Source organism: Hyperoodon ampullatus (genome assembly GCF_949752795.1).
Source record: "Hyperoodon ampullatus genome assembly, chromosome: 2".
In the NCBI taxonomy this organism is placed as follows: domain Eukaryota; kingdom Metazoa; phylum Chordata; class Mammalia; order Artiodactyla; family Ziphiidae; genus Hyperoodon; species Hyperoodon ampullatus.
Genome location: NC_136915.1, coordinates 35,478,900 through 35,501,956, shown reverse-complemented (window position 1 = coordinate 35,501,956; position 23,057 = coordinate 35,478,900). Strand labels below are relative to the sequence as shown.

General features: G+C 35.2%; 1 protein-coding gene across 2 annotated transcripts in view; it reads left to right on the top strand.

Annotated features, from left to right (window-relative positions):
- The window catches only part of FOXJ3 (forkhead box J3), a gene marked incomplete at both ends in the record, with an annotated part of 108,840 nt that overhangs the window by 79,305 nt on the left and 6,478 nt on the right, over window positions 1-23,057 (top strand). For both annotated transcript variants that reach the window (XM_079724752.1, XM_079724753.1), the window contains 5 exons: window positions 9,207-9,335; window positions 11,572-11,746; window positions 14,548-14,964; window positions 16,006-16,107; window positions 16,494-16,685. In XM_079724752.1, coding sequence (XP_079580878.1) covers window positions 9,207-9,335; window positions 11,572-11,746; window positions 14,548-14,964; window positions 16,006-16,107; window positions 16,494-16,685 — 1,015 coding nt within the window. The remainder of the gene's footprint in view (window positions 1-9,206; window positions 9,336-11,571; window positions 11,747-14,547; window positions 14,965-16,005; window positions 16,108-16,493; window positions 16,686-23,057) is intronic.

Below are 23,057 nucleotides of genomic sequence, written 5' to 3'. Positions count from 1 at the left end.
TAGGCTTTTACAGAAACAAAATGTGAGAGAATGTTACAGTATTAAAAAATTAAAGGAGGTTAATTTTTCAGATAGAAGGAAAATTATCCTGTGCAGAAAAGAATGAAGAACATCAAAAGAGTATGCATGTCAGTAAATAAAAATATGTATCGAGTGATTCAAGCAATAGCAGTGCTGTTATAGAACACAGTGCTTTGGAGTCTAAAATACTTGTAGAAGTTAAAGTACATGATAATACTAGAGTAAGGCATTAGAAAATATGTTGCAGTTAATGTCTTTGCATTGTATGGGAAGTGGTAAAAATACTAAGTCAAGGGCATGTGGTAAAATCTAGGGCACTGATTCTTAACACTTGAGCATATATCAGAATAACTAGGAGGGCTTGTTAAAACCCAGATTACTGGGCCCTACCCTGAGAGTTTCTGATTCTCTAGATCTGAGTTGGGGTCTGAAAAATTGCATTTCTGACATGTTCTCAGATACTGGTCATGTACCAGTCCAAGTTCCTTACCTTATGAACCACTACTCTAGGTTACTACAAGAATAGTAAAAGAATATTACCAAGTAAGGAAAAATAATAAATCCTTGGTTAATCCACAAGTAGGCAAGAAAGGGCTTCCCTGGTGGTGCAGTGGTTGAGAGTCCGCCTGCCGATGCAGGGGACACAGGTTCGTGCCCCAGTCAGGGAAGATCCCACGTGCCATGGAGCGGCTGGGCCTGTGAGCCATGGCTGCTGAGCCTGTGCGTCCGGAACCTGTGCTCCTCAACGGGAGAGGCCACAACAGTGAGAGGCCTGCGTACTGCCAAAAAAAAAAAAAAAAAAAAAAAAAAGTAGGCAAGAAAGGAGAAAAAAAAAACGAGCAGAGAAAAGATGGGAACACAGGAAAATAAAAAGTATTTAAATCTAATTACATTAAGGAATACATTAAATGTAAATGTGCTGAATATTCATTTAAAAGCCAAAGAGTCTTTTCTGACCACAACAGCATGAAACTAGAAATCAACCTTAGAAAGAGAACTGAGAAAAAAATGATTACATGGAGAGTAAACCGCATGCTACTAAAAAACCAATGCATCAGCAATGAAATCAGAGGAAATTTAAAAATACTTGAGACAAATGACAATGAAAACACAACCATACAAAATTATGGGATACAGCAAAAGCAGTTCTTAGAGGGAAGTTCATTGCAGTACAGGCCTTCTTCAAAGAACAGGAAAAATCTCAAACGACCTAACCTACCACCTAAAAGAATTAGAAAAAGAAGAATAAACAAAACGTAAAGTCAGCAGAAGGAAAGAAATAATAGGGGTTAAAAAAAGGTAGAAAAAAATCAATAAAACCAAGAGCTGATTCTGTGAAGGGGCAAACAAAATTGACAAACCTCTGGCCGGGCTCACCAAGCAGAAAAGAGAGAGGACCCAAATAAACAAAATAATGAATGAAAGAAATAACAACTGATACTGCAGAAATACAAAAAACCATAAGAGAATACTATGAACAATTATATGCCAACAGATTGAACACCCTAGAAGAAGTGGACAAGTTTCTAGAAACATAACAGCCTACCAAAACTGAATCAAGAAGAAATAGATAATTCACCAGAGGTGAATTATCCTGCAAACAAAAGTCCAGGACTAGATGGCTTCACTGGGGAAATCTACCAGACATGCAAAGAAGAACTTATACTGATCCTTCTCAAACTCTTCCAAAAGACTGAAGAGGAGGGAACACTCCCAAAGTCATTCTGTGAAGCCACTATCACTGTGATACCAAAAACAGACAAAGATAATAACAAAAAAAATGACAGGGCAGTATCTTTGATAATACAGATGCAGAAATTCTCAACAAAATATTAGCAAGCCAAATCCAACAACACATAAAAAAGATATTACACCACAGTCAAGTTGGATTCATCCCAAGGTCACAAGAATGGATCAATATATGCAAATCAATCAATGTGATACACCACATCAACAAAAGAAAAGACAAAAACCACATGATCATCCCAATAGATGCAGAAAAAACATTTGATAAAATTCAACATACATTCATGATAAAAACTCCTACCAAAGTGAGTGTAGAGGGAACATATCTCAACCTAATAAAAGCTATTTATGATAAACCCACAGCCAGCATGATACTCAACCATGAAAAGCTGAAAGCCTTCCTGCTAAAATCTGGAACAAGACAAGGATGCCCACTCTTACCACTTCTATCCAATAGATAAAATTGTCATTATATGCAGATAACATGATACTATGTATAGAAAACCCTAAAGACTTCACACAAAAACTATTAGATCTGATAAACGAATTCAGCAAGGTAGCAGGATACAAGATTAACATACAGAAATCTGTTGCATTTCTTTACACTTAACAATGAAATGTCAGAAAGGGAAAGTAAAAAAAAATTCCTTTTAAAATTGCATCAAAAAAATACTTAAGAATAAACCTGACTGAGGAGGTGAAAGATTAATATGCTGAGAAGTATAAAACACTGGTAAAGGAAATTGAAGATGATTCAAAGAAATGGAAGGATATCCCATGCTCTTGGATTGGAAGAATTAATATTGTTAAAATGGCCATACTGTCCAAAGCAATCTACAGGCTTAATGCAATCACTGTCAAATTACCCATGACGTTTTTCACAGAACTAGAACAGATAATCCTGAAATTTATGTGGAACCATAAAAGAACCAGAATTGCCAAAGCAATCCTGAGGGAAAAGAACAAAGCTGGAGGCATAAGCTTCCCAGACTTCAGACAATACTGCAAAGCTACAGTATCAAAACAGCATGGTATTGGTGCAAAAACAGACATATGGATCAAGGGAACAGAATTCAGAGCCCAGAAATAAGCCCACACACCTACGGTCAATTAATCTTTGACAAAGGTGGCAAGAATACACAATTGAGAAATGACAAGTCTCTTCAGGAAGTGGTATTGGGAAAGCTGGACTACTGCATGTAAATCAGTGAAGTTAGAACACACCCTCACACCATACACAGTAAACTCAAAATGACTTAAAAACTTAAATATAAGACATAACACCATAAAACTAGAAGAGAACATAGGCAACACATTCTCTGACATAAATCATAGCAGTGTTTTCTTAGGTCTGTCTTCCAAGGCAATAGAAATAAAAGCAAAAATAAACAGATGGGATCTAATCAAACTTATAAGCTTTTGCACAGCAAAGGAAACCATAAACAAAATGAAAAGACAACCTACACACTAGGAGAAAATATTTGCAAATGATGGGACCGACAAGGGATTAATTTCTAAAATATACAAACAGCTCATACAACTCAATAACAACAAAAAACAAACAACCCAATCAAAAAATGGACAGAATACCTAAACAGACATTTCTCCAAAGAGGACATATGGATGGCCAATATGCACATGAAAAGATGCTCAACATCACTAATTATTAGAGAAATGCAAATCAGAACTACAGTGAGGTATCACCTCACTCCAGTCAGAGTGGCCATCATCAAAAAGTGTACAAATAATAAATGCTGGAGAGGGTGTGGAGAAAAGGGAACCCTTCTACACTGTTGGTGGGAATGTAAATTGGTGCAGCCATTGTGGAAAACAGTTTGGAAGTTCCTCAAAAAACTAAAAATAGAGTTGCCATATGATCTAGTGATCCCACTCCTAGGCATATATCCAGAGAAAACTGTAATTTGAAAAGACACATGCACCCCAGTGTTCATAGCAGCACTGTTTACAATAGCCAAGACATGGAAGCAACCTAAATGTCCATTGACAGATCAATGGGTAAAGAAGATGTGGTATGTGTACACATTTTCATTACTCCCAAAAGAAAATCTCGTACCCATTAGCATTCATTTCCCATTTCCTCCATCCCCTGGTAACCATTAATTTATTTTCTAACATTCTGGATTTGCCTATTCTGGACCTTTCATGTAAGTGGAATTGCAAAATATATGACCTTTTATGTCTGACTTCTTTCACTAAACACATTTTCAAGGTTCATCCATGTTATGGCATGTATCAGTATTTCATTCCTGTTGTCATATAATTTAACTGTGTCCCAGAATAAAGCTCAAGAACATTCATAAGAATCTAAAAATATAGCACTTAATAATGTAGATTCACAATAGTCTGGCATCCAATAAAAAATTACCAAGCAAAGAAGCAGTAGAAAACAACCCATGATATCAAACTAGTACATTGTGCACTTTAAATTTATACAATGTTATATGTCAATTATATCTCAAGCTGGGGGCTAGGGGGTGGGGGGAACTGTTAATGTAACTATATTTTATGGAAGTTCAGGTTGAACATGTGTATAGACACATGGAAGATATTTAAAAACCCAAATCAAACTCCTTAGGGATAAAAATATGTCCCAGTTGAAAAATAAACTGGATGGGATTAACAGCAGATTAGGCATTGTAGAAGGAAAGATGTGAACTTGAAGGTATAGCAATAAAAGCTATCCAAAGTGAAACAGAGAAAAGACTGTAAGAAAGTAAATAGAGGGCTTCCCTGGTGGCGCAGTGGTTGCGAGTCCGCCTGCCGATGCAGGGGATATGGGTTCGTGCCCCGGTCCGGGAAGATCCCACATGCCGCGGAGCGGCTGTGCCCGTGAGCCATGGCCACTGAGCCTGCGCACCCGGAGCCTGTGCTCCTCAATGGGAGAGGCCACAACAGTGAGAGGCCCGCGTACCGCCAAAAAAAAAAAATAGAGTATTAGTGAGCTGTGGGGACAGCTTCAGGCAACCTGTAATTTGTGTAATTGAAGTTCCTCATGTAAATCAGGATCTACCAGAGCAATTAAGTACACCAGAAATGATAACTATGTGGGTAAATATAAAGCTTTTTTAATAAAAATGTAAATCTCTTTAAAAGATAACTGTGTAAAGCAAAAATTACAAAGATTCATAGTGGGTTTATAACACATAGAAGTAAAATATATGACAGTAGTGTTCAGGCAAGGAGAGGAGAAATGAAAGTTATGAAAAGAGAAAAATTAAAATTTGGGAAGGCAAAAGTGAAGCCATCATTCACAGAAGACATCATTATTCATGTGGAAAATTCAAAAGAATCTACAGATAAACTCTTGGAATTAATAAGTGAATTTACCAAGGTGTCAGTATTAGATCAGTGTTGGATTTTAGAAGTCAGTTATTTTTCTGTGTATTAGCCATGGACAGTTAGAAAATACAATTTAAAAGATAATACTTACATTAGCATTCAAAAACATCAAATACAGAGACACCTCATTTTATTGTTCTTGGCTGTATTGTGCTCCCCAGATATTGGGCTTTTTACAAACTGAAGGTTTGTGGCAACCCTATGTTGCCAGCTGATGGTTAGCATTTTTAACCAATAAAGTATTTTTAAATTAAGGTATATACATTGTTTCTGTAGACATAACGCTATTGCACACTTAATAGACTACAGTACATTGTAAACATAGCTTTTATATGCACTGGGAGACCAGAAAATTCGTGTGACTTGCTTTATTTCAATACTTGCTTTATTGCAGTGGCCTGGAACCAAACCCGCAATAACTCTGAGGTAGCTAGGTTTAAATGAAAGATGAACTCTGCACAGAAAACTATAAAAAATTACTGAGAGAGAACAAAGGGTGTACAAATAAGTAGATATATAATTTTCATAGAGAAGATTATTTTAAAGAAGTCAGTTTTTCCTGAGTTTATCTACAGATACAATATCCCAATCAAAATTCCACAATGCTTTTTTTAGGGGAAGGAAGATAGTAGGAAATGACCAGCTGATTTTGAAAGATAAATGAGACTCCAAATGGTAAACAGTAGTTGAAGAAAATGTTGAAGAAAAATGTAAAAGTTAGAGGATTTATACTTCCAAATATCAAGAGTAAACCAATAATAATTGAAAGTGTAATATTGGCATAAGAATACACAACAGAATTATGGAACAGAGTTCAGTGATGTCTTTCAACAAATGGTGCTGAATCAATAGAAAAGTGAGATTTTTTTCATGCACAAAAATCAATTTTAGATGGATTTGAGACCTTAATATAAATGATAAAGTTCTCAGTTGGATGAAAAAGAATAAAATATGTTTTAAAAAGTAGAATGAAGGAAGTAATAAAAGATTAAGAGAGCCGATGCTAACGCAACACACAACAAAGCTTTATGTAATCCTTTAGCTAAATTTACTGCAAAAGGACAGAAAAGGATATATACATTGTATGAAACCAGTCATTAACGGTAGAAGTCTGTATGGTGGTTACCTGTAACAGGAGATGTGCGGATGGATAATGACTGGCTGGTGAATGATGATTGGGAGAGTTCATGAGTGGGCCTTCTGGTGTGCAGGTATGTTCTGTATCAGTGGTTCTGTGATCTGTGGACACCTGAGTAACCAATACCCTTTTGGGGATTCCATGATAATACTAAAATGCTGTTTGCCTTTTCTTTATTTTTGTGTTTTCACAGATGCAGCAAAAGCAATAATATGTAAACATTAGCACAAGTCAAGGCAGTGACACCTGACTGTACTAGTAGTCATTGTATTCTTCACAACCACACACCCTTCAGATTAAAAAATATATATACTAGTTAAGAATATCCTTGGTGATGCAGGAAAAGTAATTTTATTAAATTGTGACCTTTGAGTATACGTTTTTAAGAATCTGTGTGGTGAAATGGGAAGTACACATAAAACGCTTAAACTGTGTATACTGAAGTACAGTGGTTGCTTCAAGGAAGAGCATTTGTGTTGAACTAGCCACTTTGTTCATGGAGCATTGGTTTTACTTGAAAGAACAACTGACACTATGATTCAGATTTGGGTATTTGACAGATATTTTCTTGAAAATGAATAAAGTAAGCCTCTCACTTAAAGGAAAACAATTGACAGTATCTCTTGCCAGTGGTAAAATTTGAGCTTTTAAGCAAAACATACAGGTTCGGAAAACTTACATCCACCACAGTGAGTCTGATAGCTTCACAGTCTTCACACACTTTTCCAGTGAGATTATTGGTAATGTTAACAAGTGTGATGTTTTGATGTTGTGTAATGAAATATGTCAGTATTTGGAAGATCTGCATAATTTAGTGAATGATATTTTCCAAATGACCAATGCATAATGTTATAAAGTCATGCATGGGTAAATGATCCATTCAAAGTCTGAGGTGGAAAGTGGATTATAATGTAAAAGAGTATGAAAATTTATTCATATGGTTTCAGATTTTACATTGCAACTAATCTTTAAAAAATTGTCACTTGTCATATTTTTGTGTAGTATCAAAAAAGACTACTATCCACAGTTATCTGAAAAGTCTATTAAAATATGCTCCCCTTTTCCAAACACACACACACACACACACACACACACATGTATATATATGATGCTGGGTTTTCTTTCTGTACTTCCACCTGAACAACATATTGCAACAGACAGAATGCAGAAGCAGATATGAGAATCTAGCTGTTTCCTGTTAAGCCAGGCTTGAAATTTACAAAAATGTAAACCAGTGGCACCCTTCTAACTTAACTTATTGAGAGAAAAAAAATTTTTTGTTAACATATAGTTGAGTTTGTAATAGTTATTTTTAAGTTAGTATTTAAAATTTTTTAAATTTCTAATATGCCAGTTATTGATAAATATATCAAAGTAAACAAAAGCTTCTTGACTCCTTAATATTTAAGACTGCAGAAGGGTTCTAAGATCAAAGTTTGAGAATTGCTGTTGATTACACGATTCCATGAGTATGCCTGTTTTATAATTAATCAACTATAACAACTCGTGTATTTTCCTCTCCATAATATGTTACATTTTAATAAAAATCTTATCCTCCTTAGCTATGAGGATTTGTCCAAGATGGTGGGAAGTATTTCTGACTTGAGTGATAGGTAACTAAGCATGGACAAGAGAGAATGAGCAGCCAACAGAATGACCATAGGATGCTTGTAATTTGCTGATATTGTATTGCTTAAGAGCCCATAAGGTTGAGTTTTTTTTAAAAAATGAAATTTACACTGGAAATATTGACCAGAAAAATCTTTTCCATAGTTTTATTTTCTCTCATTTTTCCTTATACTCTTTTCCCTTATTAGTTCCTAGACACATAATTGTTCCTAGCTGATGTGAATGTGAGACAGTTTGGTTTTGCCTTAAGTATTGAGGCATATATGCCTAGTTTTCCAGGTTTTGGCCTCTTTTGGCAAATGAGCATTGAGCATGACTCCATTTTCAGCACAGACAGAAGGGTGGTAATAGCTCAATTGGTCATTAAATTCAGCAAGTATTTATTATGTGTATACTGAGTAGAAAACATTATGCTGCTTATGATTATTTATTGGGGAACTCAAGTTGCTAACAGTCTAGTAGTGGATAAAAATTTGATAAAAATTAGTTATACCATAAAATCAAAAGTATTAATTTTTCCCACGAAAGTAGGAGCATAGAAAGGAAAATTGGTAGTAGCATCTGAATAGAACTTTAAAGGATAGTTAGACTAGTTTTCTGTTTTAAAAATATCTTTTTTGTTGTTTCTAATTAAAAATGATAATGCACACTATAAACGTACTCAAGCATTGTAAAAATATACACTATCAGTGACAGAAGTCTTCAGGAATACCCAGCCCCCTGCCAGTTAACCATTGTTAACAGTTTGATACATAGTTCTTTCATGTCTAATGCATATGTTAGCATATTATTGTTATTTTTAAAATCAGATCACATATTTATGATTCTACAATTGTGTTGGACAGTTAAGTTTACAGTTTTCAATATTTTAAACACTATGATGCCTAAATTCTATTTTTTGTATTCTTTTTTTTTTGATGCCTAAGATTTTGAAAGAAGAAAACTGATTTTGCTTAAAGCTTGAGTAAAAATAAGTTTATGCATTATAGAAATATTTAACAGTAAAAATCTGTTATAATCCCCTCTTATTAAATGTCGATGAACTAATTATACCTTTTAGAAAATTGAATTTATGTACTTCTGGATGGGATATATCCTTTAGTTTGAAAGTAAATTATCAATATTTCATGGTGAACATGGAGTTAAGCGATGTAGAGCATGGATTTGGGGTAGGTAAACACCAAAGGAAAGACCAATAACGTTTTGTTTTCCTTCCATCTACCAGGTTAGTTGTATTTTTGTAGAGTTGCTTAAAAAGTACTTTTTATAGTAGGAACTACTTATTCAGATGTTGCTGTTCTTTTCATTGTAGGTAACATTGTACAACACTGATCAGGATGGTAGTGATAGCCCACGCAGTAGCCTTAACAACAGTCTCTCAGATCAGAGTTTGGCATCTGTTAATTTGAACAGTGTTGGAAGTGTGCATAGTTACACACCGGTAAGTCTTGGTGAGGTTAACTCCTTTGTTGAGTACTCATTTAGAGCTTAAAACAGAACCAAACGTGATTGAAACGCAAATAAAAAGGGAAGATGTATATTTCTCACTGATCAAATTGATCATTAGCTTAGATAAGTAGAGCAGATTTCTATTATATTTTAGCAAGTTAGATACAAATATATTGTTGTACTATGTTATATATTTTGGTCTACTTCATCTTTTCTCTGTCCAAGTGAAACACAATTGGAATAGGAAAAGAATTTTTACTTTAGTCTTCTAAAACTGTGTTTGATGATATTTTACAGTCCTTGGTAAAAGAGCTTAGAGGTTATGTATATCACCTAGTTTCCCAGAAACAGATCTAAGAAGGGGATTCTACAAACTCCAAAGGTTAGGATGACCTGGTACTCAGTTGTTAACCAGTCTTGTATTTTCAGTTTGGGTCTGGAAAACAAAGCTATGCTGTAAAGGGACCTGTGTGAGTATTCTTGCTCCTGTGCTGACCCTTCCGTTATCTGATACTTCTTTTCAAATCATCTTGCAACTATCCTCCCCGGTAGACAGAACAGAGCCCGAGAGAGCCATATGCCACACTGTTCATGGTATAAATTTGATCTCATCAGATCTCTCCCTGTTCCAAGATGAGTAATAGGTAAAAACTTTACACAGAAAAAAGATATAAGGGGGAGGGAGGACCTGAAATAAGAAAATAACACGAGGGAAACAGAAATTCAGAGAGCAGTTTTAAAACTCACCTTGAATGTAGGAGAAGAGAAAGAAGACAACGCAAAACTGTTAACAGTGCTCTGGGGGAAAAATTTTAAAATATTTTTCGAGAATGCAGAAGAAACAGGTAAAAGAATACCAATTATGTAAAAGAATATGATAGATATGGAGAATTGCGAATTATAGGTGTCCCCAAATAGTTGGCACAGAAGCAGTTTTCAGAAGAAGTAGAGAACAGAAGGGTTACTGAGTTCTAAGAAAAGTTAATGGGAAAAAAACTATATCTAGACACATCATGACAAATTTTTAAATTTCAGAAGTAATCATAGATACTGTAGCAGAAGAAATAAGGTACATTCAGAGAAACACAAATCATACCTCTCTTCCATAATACTAAATGCCAGAAGATGATGGAACACTTTATACAGAGTGTCAAGGGAATAGGTTTGGAATTATAAATATTATGCCCACCAAATTTTCATTCAGTTGTGAAGTCAAGAAAAAGACATTAATTCTTTGATACACAGAGTTTAGAAAGCATCCTACCCTTGTTTTCATGCACCCTTCCTGAAAAAAATTACATATTTAGCTGATCAGGTGGTGAATTAAAGTACTCAGTAATGATGAAGTCATGTGCCAGTGGTGGAGCCATTCCCCTACACAAAACTCGTATTTTTTCCATGTCATTGTAGACTCCTTGTGAGCATCATTTTGAAAGGCTGCATAAATCTATAGCCAGTGTTCATATCTTAATTTTTTCAAAACACTAAACCAAATGGTAGTTTGTTACTGCTTGATATGATCTTTAAGATATATTGCTGTTCATGTTTTATTTTATTTCTAGTTGTGCTGTCTTCAGAGATAATTCTTATTTTTTAGGTGTTCATGGTGCTCTTTTTCCTTGCATAGCTTGAGGCCCTGATCTATTCTGTTTTTCTCAGAATCTCCTTTTACCCTTCATTTCTTATTTTCCTTAAGTTTCATTTAAAAAAGAAAAATTTACCTACAGTGAAGAGTTAGGTGTGTTGAAGTTCCTTGCTGCTTTGGGCAGTGCCATACAACCTGACTCACAGTATTTGAGTTTAAATACTTAAAGATTAATTGAATAAATGAATGAGAAATGTTAGTAGTTTCAGAGTATAGTGAGTTTGAGATGAAATTGCTTCTGTGGAAATCAAGATGAAGACTCCACAGAAACTGGAAGGGTTCCAGGCTTAGCTTATCACTTATTATGACCTTGGGAAGGTCCTTTAACTTTAAATTCTTCCCCCTACTGTGAAATGTGGAGGTTGGATTAGATTTCTGAGATTCTTCAAGACCTAAGTTAACAATTTGTGGTCTGTCCTTTTATGTATACCCAACTTAACAGATGATAGGAAAGCCAAAGACAGGGAAGTTAATTCCTTTGGATTATAGAAACTGTTCTGATATTTTCAGTTTTATATCATATGTAACAAACCAATTCTGATATACAGCTATTAAATTAGTAGTTTTTTTCTTTTAATGTTAGGTGACAAATCATCCAGAACCAGTCTCTCAGTCATTAACTCCTCAACAACAGCCACAGTACAACCTTTCAGACCGAGACAAACAACTACTTTTCTCAGAATATAATTTTGAAGATCTCAGTGCCTCATTTCGGAGCCTTTATAAGTCAGTTTTTGAGCAGTCACTTAGTCAACAAGGTAAGTTTTTTAATACCTCTTTTGTAATTTTTTATTAAAAGTTTTTAAAGAATTATTTTCACATCGCAGCTGTTATAGTTCTTTAATCTTAGAACATTACCATCATGATAAGGATTGAAGGTTCTTTGTGCCTTTACTATAGTCTGTATATATTTTTATCATAGCACAAGAATGGCAGATAAATCTATCTCCTCATGCATGCCTACTTCATTTGATTACTAGTGGTGTCCTGGAGCATTGTGTTAAAGGATTCTGACACTGCATTTATGCCATGTGGGAAAGACTGCCATGATTAATTAGTGATGTCTAGCATGTGAAGTGTTTGAGTGGTAAATGTTGCACCACAAGAATAGATGTGCCTTGCTTTTCTGTTCTGACTGCTGTTAGCAAAGAGATAACTTTTGGAATATGATAGCACCAAATTTGCAGTTTCATGTACAGCACTTATAAGTGAACACATTAGTTAGTGGTCATTATTTTGTACAACATACTTAAATCAGATTTAACACTAAAAGTGATACTTGCTGAGATGTACTATTACATCTCAACCAAACGCTAGATTGTTGCTATTATGTATTACTGTCCTATTAGCTGCTGGTTTAATTTTAATCAGAGTCATTTAGTAGGATCAAGATGTCTCGTTGTTGTTCCACCATAGAACGAACACTAGTCAGAAGTTGTTGGGAACTCAAACATTGAAGCATTGCTTTGTTTGGCAGATTGACTGTTTATACCCCAACTCAGAGGGTTTACCTGTTCACGGCAGTAGACAAAATAGACAAAAATCCCTGCCTTTAAAGAGTTTACATTTTAATACATATCATTGTCAGATATTATGAAAGTTAATGTTATATGTAAGTGTTATATATATTGATGAATATCAGTAGTTTGTTTAGGAAGTTGGTTTTCTGGTTAAAGTAAGAGTCGTGTATTTTCTCAAATTTTATATTAAATTTTCTATAAAAGTACAAAAAAAACCAAACTAAGACTTTGCTAAGCAGATCCAGCTTTGCTGATCATAGTAGAAAAATACTGGCTTTGAAATAACAATGGCGACAATTTCTGAAACCCATAATGCTATTTCATTACACTAATAAAAAAAGAAAAGAGTATTGATAGGAATTCTGGGTTCTAGTCCAGGTTCTACCATCAAGTCAACTGAGTTAACTTCACTCCTTTAGACCTAAGCCTTCCCATTGTACAGTGAAGAAGATTAGACTAGTCCAGTGCTTTCCAAATTGTCCTCTTTGGAGCTGTTGGGTTTTCTGGAGGTTTCAGAGAGAAGGGTGCAGATGAAGAGGGAGACCTAACAGGTTTCTTTTCATGGCTTCCCAGAAAACAACTTTACATTTATTAGTTTTACATACTGGGCTTCTGAAAGATATTTTGTTTTGTTTTATTTTAAAAACAATTTGGGATTAAAAATGTTGGTAGAGATTATATCTGGGTGCCCTCTTAAAACGTTAGGACTTTATTGGAAATAGATAATGAAATAACTGCTTTCTTTCATCTTATTGTAGTAACCCTATAGATTCCCTGTAAATGACATTTTTCCCAGGGTTAAGGCAAGCACTTTTATTAACACTTCTACCTATAAAACCTTAATTCATTATGTTTTGAGATTATCTTATAATGTACTCTGATATAATTTTACTCCTAATAACAAGTATGAGAATACTTTCATTTTTGTTTAAAAATTTTGATTCTTTTATTGGCTGACAGTATGGTATGGGACTTTATTTTCATTTCATTCAAGTAAAACTTTTATGTGTTTGGTTCAGCAAAACATTATATGTTATCTTCTGGGATATGAAAATAGTGTAGTTATATAGAACCACATGTTGCAATAAGGTTTGTTAAAGTGAGTGTCTACCTGCAAACCAAACATACATTATTTTTAACATTAAGCACTTCTGGCCTAATCATCATTATCATCATAGTGGCTAATATTTACTGAGCTAAGCCTGCAGCCTGCACTTGTACCATGGCATGTAATCCTCACAACAACTCTACGAAGCAGGTACTATTATCATACCCATTTATAATTGAGGTAATTGTGGCTTGGAGAGGTTAATAATTCTCCAGAGTTACCCAGTGTGTAAATTGTAGTGCAGAGATTTTAATTCCTCTTTTCTGATGTTAAGAAATATGTAATCTTAACCCCTAAACTGTGTCTGTCTCAACAATGTTCCATAAGAGTAATGAAAAAGAGCAGTGGAGATGGCTGTTTTGTTTTGCTTAGTCTTAAGGATTCTAGCCATCTTGGACTTAAAGTTTTTGGAGTAGTCAGAGAAAGAGATCAGAAATAACGGCTTTATTTCTACCCTCCTCTTTTGTCAAAGGTCTTCAGACCTATAGAGAACCATCCTCAATGTGACCCAACACCTCTCCCACTTTTCCCTTAACATTTTACTCATCTTTCAAGACTCAATCCAGATATTGCCTTTTCAAGGAAAGCTTCTCTGTATTTCAGAGCCCCTTCCTAGGTAAAACAGGGAAGAAGCAGAGTTCCTGTATTCCCTCTGTATACTTTTGCCTTAGTACTTAAAGTGTTGGACGTAATCTCCTCAAGTGTCTGTCTCTTCCACTGGACCACAAGCTACTTGAGGGCAGAGAATGATGTTTCTTCTTGGTAGCCCCAGAGCCCAGGGTATGGTGGATACTCCATCAGTACTTGTTAAGCTGAGCCAAAATCGCTTCCTGACAGCATATACCTTTGCTCTGTAAATAATTCTGCAAATGTTTGTTATAAGGTATAACTGAAATCTGACCATCAGTGATCTTGCTTTGTCTGTTTTCAGGTTTGCTGAACATCCCTTCTGAATCTTCCCAGCAGTCCCACACTTCTTGTTCCTATCAGCACTCTCCCAGCAGTACAGTGAGCTCTCACCCACACAGCAACCAAAGCAGCCTGACCAACAGTCATGGCAGTGGCCTCAACACCACAGGCAGTAATTCAGTTGCACAGGTCTCACTGTCCCACCCCCAGATGCATACACAGCCATCTCCACATCCGTCCCATCGACCGCATGGTTTACCACAGCATCCACAGCGTCCCCAGCACCCAGCACCACACCCGCAGCAACACAGCCAGCTCCAGTCCCCTCACCCCCAGCATCCCTCTCCACACCAGCACGTACAGCACCATCCGAACCATCAGCATCAGACGTTAGCACATCAGGCACCCCCTCCACCACAACAGGTATCCTGTAATTCTGGTAAGTTTTTGTCTTCTGACGTATGTTTGGCTAACTGTGAATTTGGATCTGTTATCTGGGGCTTATATATATTTTCTACCAGTACTCTTCTTATCCATCTTCTTTTGTGTTTCCTTGCCATAGTCCTAGAGTTGTAAGTCCTTCAGTCTATAGATTCACCTGGATATTGTCTTGATTACAATTTATGTGGTAGCATAGGCAAACTCAGCAACCTCTGCAGGTTTTGGTTTTAACTCTTGTCCTTCTGGAAAACAAGTGTTTTTGTGAGTGTTTGAAAGAAGAATGGAATGCACAGTCTGTCTGCAATCTATTGTGATTTAGTGTGGTATAGAAGAAAGAGTATAGATTTATGTCTGAAAGACCTGTATTCAAATCCTCATTATGGATCTTTATGACCTTTGGTGCATTAACTCTTTTGGTCTTATTATTTTGTTAGCTGTAGAACAACACTGGTATACAGTGTTGTTATGAGGATCATATTGAGGATACAAAATATGAAATGCCTAGTCTAGTACCTTGCATTTACGTATTCAGTGAATGTTCCCACTTTTTCTTTCTTTGCATATTCCTGCCAAGTATTTCATTTAGAATGATAGATTCATACCCTGATTTTAAAAGAAAAAAAAATGTCTGTTGCTCTTAAGATAGGTCTTGATGGTTTCTGGTGAGATGCTTAACTGACATTGCTCACAGACCAGGCAGTCTCTGCACTGCAGAGCTCCAGAGGGTACCACAGACATAGACTACAAGGTGATGGGGCCTCTTGGAATGGTGCAGAGTACAGCTGGGTTCAAGTCTTGGATTCATCATAGTGGCCTTGCTAAGTCATGCCTCCTCTGTAGGTTCAATTTCTTTTGTTTGTAAAATGCAGGGAAATAATACCTTTCCTGCCTGTCTCACAGAGCAGATTGCCCCAGTGCATGATATAATGGGTTTGAATCCATTTGTAAAACTGGATTGGGATCGGCCAATATCAGGAGTAAGGCCAGCTCAAACTTTTGCTATCCAGGATTTATAATATTGCCAATATTATTTTTATAGGCGTTTCAAATGATTGGTATGCAACACTTGATATGCTAAAAGAAAGCTGTCGAATTGCCAGCAGTGTTAATTGGTCAGATGTAGACCTTTCACAGTTCCAAGGTGAGTATTGGTTCCTTCTGACTTATAACCAAATACACATATCATGTGTTTTTGAATAGATTTTAAGTCTCTTTTTAGTGGAAATAAGCATCTCCTTATATAGTGTTTCTTTTGCAGTTGGTAGTATGCTTAAAAACAACACTTGAAAAATTCGTGATTAAGCCTTTCAGCCAGTTGATGTAGCGGAGGTTCACAGACAAGAGTTCTGAAGGAAATTTGGCCACATTTAAAAGAATCAGATTTTGAATAATTTTTAAAATGTCATTCTTCATTGCATGGGCAGAAGATTACCAGTGGAAATTTTGAGGGCTGAAAAAAAGAAGTGCTGTTTTCTTTGCAGTGTTTGCAGAACCATGCTAACTGTATTTCTAATGCTTTCCTCATAGGTTTGATGGAGAGTATGAGACAGGCAGATCTCAAGAACTGGTCTTTAGATCAGGTTCAATTTGCTGATCTCTGTTCTTCTCTTAATCAGTTCTTTACACAAACTGGCCTTATCCACTCACAGAGTAATGTTCAGCAGAATGTCTGTCATGGTGCCATGCATCCAACAAAACCTTCCCAACACATTGGAACAGGTATGGATTTAATTATCTTCTTGATTTTCTCTTTTTCTCATTCATATGAAATTCAGTAACTGTCTGGGGCAACTTGATATGTTGTTAATGATAGCAGTGATCCATTTATATCTTTTTATTTCTAAGAAATGAATGAAATCAAGTAATTTATTTAAGATATATCTTAGAAAAATTGAGATAAAAGAGACTATGTTTTTCTGTCATGATTTACATGATTATCTTATTGTTTATAATTGACTTTCCTTTGTGAATTTTAACCTTTCAAGTTAACAAACAAGAATTAAATGTCTTAAAGATATGTACATTTTAATTTTAATAAGAACATAGTTATGAGGTGTTACCAATTTAAATTTGTATAGACTTTCAATGAAAATCAATACATCTTTATATATCTTCTAAGAATGTTAAAAAAAATTAAAGTTCAGAGTGTATATGAAGAGTATACATAACGGTAGTCTCATCTATGTTTTACTCTGAACTCAAAATTGGTGCTTTGTATTTTTTCATCTCACTTTCTTCCTTTATTTTTTACCCTTGTAGCCATCTCCTTTACTCTGATTGCAGAGCCTACAGTTTTGTCAAGTTTACATTCTGTGTTTAATATCCAAGTTCTTTCTCTCTTCATTTTAATTTCTTGATGCCTTTATCTCCAAGTTTTCTTTTCTGTACATTGTCTTGTTTTTAGAGTTGATGCTAAAAAGCTCTCTTTTCTATCCTGAGTGGCTTCCTTCAGTCATTATCCTAAATTATTTCACATACTTGGTCTTTCTAAGTTCTCAAGATCCCTAGTCCTTTTTGTGAAATCTTCATTTGTGTCTTTTGATACAAAAGAAATCTTCCATCTTTGCTTCTTTCACTTGAATAGCTTACCTAACTTGAAAGTCTCAGTGGTTCTGTGATTTTGGTGGCTTATTCATTTCATAAATCATATTCATAGAAGAGCCTCATTCAATGCCTGGCATATATAGGAGGTACTTAGTATTAACCGAATTTATTGAATGCCCTCTATGTGCCGGATACTAAGCCACTAAACTTTTTTTTTTTTTTAAATAACGCTTTAGCTTCTCTCTCTCCTTTTGTCACTTCTTTTTTGGTTCCTGTTAAAATAAATTTCAAAAAATTTATTTTTATTGTGGTAAAATACACATAAAATTCACTGTCCCAATCATCCTTAAGTGTGCAGTTCAGTGGTATTTAAATACATTCATAATGTTGTGCAATTATCAACACCATCCATCTCCATAACTCTTTTCATTTTTGTAAAGCAGATACTCTATACTTATTCAACAAGACCTCTCCACCCATTTCATCCCTTCATCAGCCTGTGGCAACCAACATTCTAGTTTTTGCGTCTTGAGTTTTAACTATTTTAAGTACCTCGTATAAGTGGAATCATACAATGTCTGTCTTTTTGTGGCTGTCACTTAGCATAATGTCTTCAAGGTTCATCCATATTGTAGCATATGTTAGAATTTTCTTCATTTTTTTTTTAATTTTATTTATTTATTTATGGCTGTGTTGGGTCTTCGTTTCTGTGCGAGGGCTTTCTCTAGTTGCGGCAAGTGGGGGCCACTCCTCATAGCGGTGCGTGGGCCTCTCATTATCGCGGCCTCTCTTGTTGCGGAGCACAGGCTCCAGACGCGCAGGCTCAGTAATTGTGGCTCACGGGGCTAGCTGCTCCGCGGCATGTGGGATCTTCCCAGACCAGGGCTCGTACCCATGTCCCCTGCATTGGCAGGTAGATTCTCAACCACTGCACCACCAGGGAAGCCCAGAATTTTCTTCATTTTTAAGGCTGAATGTATGTATAAGACTATTTTTAAGACTATTGTACATATAATACATACCACATTTTGCTTATCCATTCATCTGTTAATGAACACTTGGGTTGCTGCCATGCTTTAGCTATTGTGAATAATGTTGCTGTGAGCATGAGTGGACAGATCTTTTCAAGACCCTGCTTTCAATTATTTTGGGTATATACTCAGAAGTGGAATTGCTAGATCCTACGGTAATTCTATGTTTCATATTTTGAGGAACCATCATACTGTTTTTCTCAGCAGCTGTACCATTTTACATTTCCACTAACAGTCATAAGGGTTCCATTTTTCTCTATCCTCACCAACATTTGTTATTTTCTTTTCTTTTGTTTTTAATAGCTTTGCCCATTTCTTGATTGGGTTTTTGTTGCTGCTGAGTTTTAGGAATTCTCTATATTTCTGGGTATTAACTCCTTACCAGATATATGATTTGCAAATACTTCTCCCATTCTTTTTTTTTTTTCTTTTTTACTGTGTTGTTAGTGTCTTTTTTTTTCTTCTTTTGTTGTGTATGCCTTTGGTATAGTATCCAAGAAATCATTATGGAATTCAATGTCATGAAGCTCTTGCCCTCTGTTTTCTTCTAAGAGTTTTAAAGTTTTAGGTCTTACATGTAAGTCTGACCCATTTTGAGTGAATTTTTGTATATGGTGTTATATAAGGGTCCAATTTCTTTTGTGTGTGGATATCCAATTGTCCTATTACCATTTCTTGAAAGACTGTCTTTTCCCCATTGAACGGTGTTGACACCTTGTCAAAAATCATTTTGACTATATATGTGTGTATTGCTGGGTTCTCTATTCTGTTCCATTGGTCTTTATGCCAGTACACTGTCTGACTGTAGTAGCTTTGTAGTAAGTTTTGAAATCAGGAAGTGTGAGTCTTCCAGCTTTGCTGTTCTTTTTCAGGATAGTTTTGGCTATTCACAGTCCCATGAGCTTCCATATGAATTTTAGGATGGGATTTTCTATTTCTGCAAAAAAAGTCATCGAGATTTTTGATATGGTTTACATTGAATCTGTAGATTGCTTTGACATCTTAACAATATTGTCTTGCAGTCCATGAACATGAGATGCATTTCTATTTATTTATGTCTTTAATTACTTCAGCAGTGTTTTTTAGTTTTCATTGTACAAGTTTTTCATCTCTGTAATTAATTTATTCCTGAGTAGTTTATTCTTTTTGATCTCATTGAAAAATGGAATTGTTTTTGTAATTTCCTTTTCAGATTGTTCATTGTTTGTATATAGAAATGTGACTGAATTTTGCATGTTGACTTTGTATCCTACTACTTTGCTGAATTCATTTATTCTAACAGTTTTTCTGCATGTAATCTTTAGGGATTTTTATGTATGAGATTATATCTGTGAACAGAGATAAATTTACTTCTCCCTTTTTAGTTTGGATGCCTTTTATTTCTCTTTCTTGCCTAATTGCTCTGGCTAGAACTTCTAGTACTATGTTGAATAGAAGTGGTGAAAGTGGACATCTTTGCTTTGTTCCTGATCTTAGAGGAAAAGCTTTCAGTCTTTCACCACTGAATATGATGTTCACTGTGGGATTTTCGTACATGGCTTTTGTTATGTTGAAGTAGTTTCCTTCTATTCCTAATTTGTTGAGTGTTTTTATCATGAAAGGTATTGACTTTTGTCAGATACTTTTTCTGTGTCAGTTGAGATGATCATGTGGGTTTTTATCCCCTTCATTCTGTTAATGTGGTATGTTACACTGGTCAGTTTTTATATGTTGCACTGTTCTTGTATTCCAGGAATAAATCTCACTTGGTCATGCATGGTGTGCATAATCCTTCTATCATGTTATTGGATTCATTTTGCTATTGTCTTAAGAATTTTTGCATCAAGGTTCATAAGGGATATTGGTCTGTAGTTTTAGTTCTTCTTTAAATGTTTGGTAGAATTCACCCATGAAGCCATCAGATCCAGGGATTTTCTTTGTACAGGAAATTTTTGATTAAGTATTCAATCTTCTTACTCATTATAGGTCTATTCAGATTTTTGTCTTTCTTCATGATTCAGTCTGTGTTGATTTTGTGTTTCTAGGAATTTGTCTGTTTCATCTAAGTTGTCCAGTTTGTTGGTATACAGTTGTTCAAAAAACTCTCTTATCCTTTTTATTTCTGTAGAATCAATAGTAATGTCACCACTTTCAATTCTCATTTGAGTCCTTTTTTTCTTAGTCCATTTAGTTAAAGGTTTGTCAACTTTGTTGATTTTTTTTCAAAGAACCAACTTTTGGTGTTAAAGATTTTTCTCTGATGTTTTTCTGTTCTCTATTTCATTTATCTCTGCTCTAATCTTTATTATTTCTTCCTTTCTGTTAGCTTTGGGTTTGGTTTCTTCTTCTTTTTTAGGTCTGTTTTTTAATGTAAGTCTTTATAGCTATAAATTTCCCCCTTAACACTGCTTTTGCTGTTTCCTGTGAGCTTTGGTATGTTGTATTTTTGTTTTCCTTCATCTCTAAGTATGTTCTAATTCCCCTTGTAATTTCTTCTTTAATCCATTGGTTAAGTGTGTGTTGTTTAATTTCCACAAATCTGATAATTTTCCATTTTTACTTCTGTTTTTGATTTCTAACTTCATCCTGCTATGGTCAGAGAAGATACTTTGTATGGTACCTATCATTTAAAATCTATTGAGACTTGATTTGTAGCCTAACATATGGTCTGTTCTGGAAAATGTCCCATGTGCACTTGAGAAGAATGTGTATGCTGTTGTTGTTGGGTAGAATGTTCTATATATGCCTGTTAGATCAGGTTGATTTATTGTGTTAAATCCTCTATTTGCTTATCTTCTGTCTGGTTATTTTATCCATTATTGAGATAATGGGTATTTAAGTCTCCAACTGTAATTGTAGAGTTGTTTATTTCTCCTTTCAGTTCTGTCAGTTTTTGCTTCATATGTTTTACAGTATGTTATTAGGTGCATAAATGTTTGTAACTGTTTTGTCTTCTTGCTGTATTGCACCTTTTGTTGATATATAATGTCCTTCTTTACGAGAAATAGGACTTCACAAGACATCTCTTGTAACATTTTTTGATTTAAAGTCTATTTTGTCTGATATTAGTACAACAATCCCTGTTCTCCTTTGGTTACTATTTGCATGGAATATCTTTTTTCATCCTTTCACTTTCAATCTGTTTGTGTCTTTGGATCTCAAGTGAGTCTTCTATAGTCAGCATACGGTTGGATCATGTGTTCTTATCCACTTCTGCCAATTCTGTCTTTTGATTGGAGGGTTTAATCCATTTATATTTAAAAGAATTACTGGTAAGGGGTGACTTCTGTGTTTTGCTATTTCTTTGCTATGCCTTGTAGCTTTTTTGTCCCTTATTTCCTGCATTACTGTCTTCTTTTGTGTTTAGTTAATTTTTTGTAGTGAAATGTTTAAATTCCTTTCTCATTTCTTCTTGTGTATATTCTGTAGCTCTTTGTGGTTACCTTGGGGACTGCATTTAACATCCTAAAGTTTCAACACTCTAATTTGAATTTATACCAATGTAACTTCTATAACATGCAAAAACTCTGCTCCTTTTCGGCTCCACCTCCACCTCTTTTGGTTGTTGATGTCTCAAAATTACATTTTTCTACATTGTGTGGCCCAAAACATATACTAATAATTATTTCAAATGCATTAATCTCTTAAATCATGTAGACAACAGTATGTGAAGTTACAAGCCAAAGTTACAATAATATGAGCTTTTATACTAATAGTTTTTAGAAAACATTTTAGCCTCTTAAATCATGTATAGAACAAAAAGTGGAGTTAAAAATCATTGTTATGATAATGCTATCTCTATAATTGCCCATGTATTTACCTTCATTGAGATCTTTACTTTTTTCATACGGCTTTGTGTTACTGTGTAGTGTCCTTTCATTTCTTCCTGCAGGACTCTCTTGAGCATTATTTTCCGGGGCAGGTCTAAGAGTAACAAACTCTCTTAGCTTTTATTTATCTGGGAATGTCTTAATTTCTCTCTCACTCTTGAAAGGACACTTTTACCAGGTATAGGATTCTTTGTTGACACTTTTCTTTTAGCACTTTGAATAGATTGGCCCACTACCTCTGGCCTATAAAATTTCTGATGAGAAATCTGCTTATAATCTTATTAAGGATCCCTTATATGTGCCAAGTCACTTCTCTCTTGCTGCTTTCAGGATTCTCTCTATATCTTTGGCTTTTGAAAATGTGATTATAATGTGTCTTGGTGTGGGTCCCTTTGACTTCATCTTACCTGGAGTTTGCTGAGCTTCTTGGATGTTTATATTCCTGTCTTTCATCAAATTTGGGAAGTTTTCAGCTCTTACTTGTTCAGATATTCTTTCGGCCCCTTCTTCTCTCTCTTCTCCTAGGACTCCCACAATGCATAATTGGTCTGCTTGATAGTGTCTCATAGGTCCCTTAGGCCCTGTTTGCTTTTCTTCAGTCTGTTTTCTTTCTGTTAATCAGCCTTGATAATGTCCATTGTCCTATCCTGTCTTCACATTTGCTGATTCTTTCTTCTGCCTGCTCTTCTTTGAGTCCCTTAAGTGAA